Below are 5,014 nucleotides of genomic sequence, written 5' to 3' on the forward strand. Positions count from 1 at the left end.
ATATATCCATCCATCCATCCATATATAAAAGTATATATAAAAAGGTATATATATATACTGTATATATACTTACATATGTATATCTCACATCCAACCTGTGGGGCATAACGACTGACAACATTTAGCATCAGACCTTCTACTTCTACCTTAAGACACATCACCCTATCTGACACTATTTTCACTTCTACCACATTCTTTGCCATCTCATACTTCAGGAACACCCCTACTGCATTCCTCTTCCTATTGACACCATGGTAAAACAGTTTGAACCCTGCTCCAATGCTGTGAGCCTTGCTGCCCTTCCTCTTGATTTCTTGGACACAAAACATCTACCTTCCTTCTCTGCATCATGCCAGCCAGTTCTCTACCTTTGCCTGTCATTGTCCCCACGTTTAGAGTTATCACCCTCATTCCTACATTCTTGACTTTCCTCTTCTCCCTCTGTCTCCTGAGACGTTTCCCTCTTCGTGGTCTTCGACTAACTGTAGTACAATTTCTGCTGCACCATGTTTGTCAACAGCACCGGTGGTGATTGTTGTTAACCCTGGCTTCGACCGATCTGGTATGATTTTGCTTAGATGAACTCACATATTAGTTTTGGCAACAATGTTTTTACGTCAGATGCCTTTATTGACAGAATCCTCACCATTTACCTGGACTTGGGACCCACACAAGACATACAATGGCTTGTGCTCCCTAGTGGCTGGTTTCATTTTCTATCCTTCCAAAAAATTTTGTAAAACAAAACCAATAACCACACACTTTAAAATATTGTAAGATAAAGTTTATTTCATGGTGATTTTTGGACACTATTTTGTTAAATACACTGTACAAATACATGCAGTACACAATACACGTTATGTAAAAGAGCAGTTTATTCATTAAAAGGTGTTGACTAATAAATCACTGCAAGGCTTGTGTAAAAACAATCATTTGTGATGTGAAAGGTCTGCAAGTATCTTTCCTTTAAAGGGATAGCTCAGATCAAATTATGAACATTTAATATCTTACCTGTTGTTGATAGCTCCATGAACAACTTTTTAAAAAGAAATAAAATTTAAACATTTACGTTGGCTGTTTTGCATTACATGGTTATTTCAGCTGAAAGTTTTCCAGACTGCTCTTGATGTGCTATATGTAGCTGCTGCTGGCATTTTTATTTGCAAATAACCCTACGATTCTATGTGCAATTACTAAATTAATGGTAAAGTCATGATATATAAAATAGTGTTTGTATAAACCAGTATAAAATCTGTAAGACTGGAGTTGTTTTAAGACAATGATCCATTCCAAGCCATAAGCTTGTCAATCTGGTAATGAAACTCTGTGCCTAATCTTTCCACTGAATCCTACTTCAAACAACCTGAATTATCCCTTCAAGGTTAAACTGTGGTTATATGTTTAGTTTCAAATATATTTAGCTTAACATGAAAAACAAGAAAAAAAAAGTCACACGTCTGCATTAAAGGAGGTACAAAAATAATTGATCTGACAACGTTTGTGGGCCATGCCACGCAACACAAAATATGAAAAAGCAGACCTGCTCGGTGCACAGTTCCTCAGATGAATTAGTAGTTAGACTCCAATTTTTGAATACTGGTGTTGTTGGCTTTCTAACTTCTGTTAAACCGCTCACACTCTGCTCTAAAATGGTGAGTCTCTGAAGAGGGAACAGGTGAAAAAGAAAACTTCAATTTTTAAAGAAAAATAGTCCCTCGTGTTGGCCTCAGTTGGCCTGCTGCCGCCCCAGCCTGATGTCATAGGACACTAAGTGGAAGTTGTCCCATGCAAACAGCTTCCTCTGGGCCAGGTTGTAGTCAATCATGCTGTTGTAGCCATACTTGTTCTTGAAGGGGATGGACATGGCCTTCCCCTGGCTGGTTTTGGTGTCATACATGTAGTTGATGGTGGTGTTGTGAGCTGCGTAGCTGGCTACGGTGTACAGCTTCCCACAGATGATGAAGGAGTTGGCCACAGATGCCTTCCTGATGTTGGTCTCCCAACTTTTCTTTACCTCTAGGGTATGGGGATCCAGCTGCGAAATCACAATTGCTCCATGGGCTTTGTTGGTGGAGTAGACGACCCATAGCCCCTTCTCATCCACAGACAAGTCAATGTCTGTGTAGCCCCCCCAAGAGTAAGGGAACTGGCCACGGAAGCCAGCATGAGGAAGTTCCCGACGAGCTGCGATGCTCTCAGAAGCCAGGTCGTAGCGGATCAGAGTACGACTGAACCGTCTCTGGTAGTACAGGGAGCCTCGATAGAGAGTAGCCCCGGTGCTTTCTACGGGGTCAGGAAGCAGCAGGACCTGTCACAAAAGAATGCAGGACTATTACTTTTAATGGTCTAAGAACATTATTGTCCCAGCAAGTGTCACTCATATGACCCCTACCTTAGATGGGAAGCCTTTAGAGAATTGTTCCATGTCATCATATCCGAACAGCTGCCTGACCTCAGAGCCGATCGCATCAATGCGCCAGACCATGTTAGGTCCGTATGGAGAAACAGCCTCAGGATCCTGCATCCACACACCGTATTTGCCTGCTATGCTCTCGGCCTTCCTATGAGTGATCGGTTCACCAACCAAAACCAGAGTTCCACAACCTGCAAGCAGGAACAAGTGACACATGAGAGGGAGTCATAGAGAAGTTTCTGACATACAGTATTTCAGGAGGCCGATATGGGGTAGAGGTAGGGCAGCCAACTCGGGACCCAAAAGTCCCAGGTTTGATTCCCAGTCATTGCACATGTTGTGGTGTCTCTGAGCAGGACACCCTATTCCTAATTGCTCCCTGGGCACCCACATAGCTGCCCACCGCTCCACCTGGGTGCATCCCAGGTGCGATGGGTTAAATGCTGAAAACTAATTTTGCCATTGTGTGACAAACAATGATGACAACACATAACACTTATATTACTTATTATTTAGTTACATTTAGTTCAGAAAAAGTCAACAATTTTCCAAGACAAATTCACATTTTGTATTTGAAAGTTAGCATTTTCCATTATTATGATAAATCTTGGAATCCTTGACAAAGAAAGTTTATATGATCCATATCGTACAAAGTGTTTGGGCACATCATGGCCCAGACTCATCTGACCAGAGGGAATAATTTAGCGCAGGTGCTGTAAAACGTACACCTCCATTATCAGCCTAAGAAGATTGTCTCAAGGTACCGATTGCTGAAACTAAAGCAGGACTTTTAGATCACCACACATGGCCTAGTCAATCCAAATTTGACCAACCAATGCATGCAAAGGTTACCTAATTATGGCAACCATTACCAGACCAGAACTACATCCCTGTTAATGAGTCACTACCAGAAACTTAACTATTGGTACTAACATCTAATTGTAGTGATCCAACCGTGATACTGATAAAAAAATACTTTCTAAAAACTTCTTCCCTTTTAAAAATATATTGTTTATTTTTTCAGAAGACAACAGCACAAGCAAGGTGAGAATAAGTTCGAAACATGGTTTGATTATGATAAAAGTAATTTGATCTGATGTCATTCTTTCTCAATGTGGTGGCAGATTGTAGGTTTGGAGATGCTCTGTCTTAGCACCATTTTAATGACCACCATCAGAGCTGCAGCGGATTTGCTGCACCTCATCCTGGGTTACAGAGAAAATGATCAGGGTGGCACTTCCTAAAATACAACCCTGCTCCCAGGTGCCAAGTGCATTACAAGATTTAAAGTTAGACTAAAATAACTGGCTTCAAAGACTGGTTTTATGAATACATTCATTACCATGTTGCATCATCCGAATTGGTTGATATTTTGTTTTCATTATGTATTTTCATGCATTTCCATTTAGACCTGAGCTGCTTTTAGAGAAAAGTTTATCCATCCAGTTTAACAGTTAAAGGTAAATGGGCTTTTAAAACATGCTTTCTCTATACACTCAAACTTGAAACTCAGAGGGGCTCTCATGCCAACAGTTTGGCATGACGGCGGTATTATCGCCCTAAATGCTTTAGTATTAATAGCAGTATTTGCTTTGAGGCTGTCAGCAAAGGGGTTGAATGTCATGTTTGAGAGGTCACATAAATGGATGGGGGGATATTGGGAGGAAATCAATTAGAGAAGTATGAGCTACAAAAACTGTGATATAACGCAATGCAATACGATATGATCCAATACAATACGATATGTTGTGAGCTACAATATAATATATGATACAATACAATCTAATATATTACAATAGCATACATTACTATTCAATGTGCTGTATGATATAATATGATACATGAAGTGATGTATAATGATACATTATGATATAATACTGTACAATATGACATAAAAAGACATGGTGCAATACAATGTTATAGTTTGCATTATGATATAAGATACTGTAAGATATACTGTACTGTAAGATTTTGGTTTTCATGTAACTTTTGGCCGTTTCTACCTTTGAGGGAACTTTGTTTTACTTTTTTACATGCTATTGTTGTATCAGATTGGTAAGATTTGAATCAAAGCTCTCACAAAATGTGAGTCTTTCAACTAAATGTAATTACGGTACATATTTCTGTGTCCCAATACTGTGTGTATTTTTGTAATAAACAAGCTCTTTCAGACAGACCTGTGTTGTCCTGGTTGCCATTGGGAGCAGGTACCTCAGTCACCTCAGCCTTCAGCTCCTGAAAGCCTGAAGCTCCGTACCGCCATGCTGAATCTGAAGGCACAAAGACACTGAGTGATCAGAAAACAGTACATGAAGTAAAACCCCTGCTCAGGCTGCTGCTCTGTCCCCCTGCCTGTTGGGTCTCGTCATCAGGTGAGGCATCTGGTTGGAGCCTAAACGCACACATTTCACAGTTGAGAGATTTATGTTGGAGGTGTTGAAGTTGTCTACTGTCAGGGAATATTTGGTCAAAGGTTGTGGATGTTTTTTTCTTTTCTTGCTACTCTACGGTGAAACCAGACGTGTTCCCCCCCCCCCCTCCCCCCTCACCCCCCTCTGCGCCCCCCCTCTCTTTACTCCTCTTCTTCCTTGACACTCTCCG

General features: G+C 40.8%; 1 protein-coding gene across 1 annotated transcript in view; it reads right to left on the reverse strand.

Annotated features, from left to right (window-relative positions):
- Positions 1-976: 976 nt before the first annotated feature.
- myoc (myocilin) overlaps positions 977-5,014 on the reverse strand; it is a 12,047-nt gene continuing 8,009 nt past the window's right edge. The window contains exons 2-4 of the mRNA XM_037674846.1: positions 4,591-4,683; positions 2,393-2,604; positions 977-2,308 (exon numbers count right to left, since the gene is read on the reverse strand). Coding sequence (XP_037530774.1) covers positions 1,727-2,308; positions 2,393-2,604; positions 4,591-4,683 — 887 coding nt within the window. The 3' untranslated portion in view covers positions 977-1,726. The remainder of the gene's footprint in view (positions 2,309-2,392; positions 2,605-4,590; positions 4,684-5,014) is intronic.

This window comes from Nematolebias whitei, chromosome 3 (genome assembly GCF_014905685.2).
Source record: "Nematolebias whitei isolate Nwh7 chromosome 3, NemWhi1, whole genome shotgun sequence".
Classification (NCBI taxonomy): Eukaryota; Metazoa; Chordata; class Actinopteri; order Cyprinodontiformes; family Rivulidae; genus Nematolebias; species Nematolebias whitei.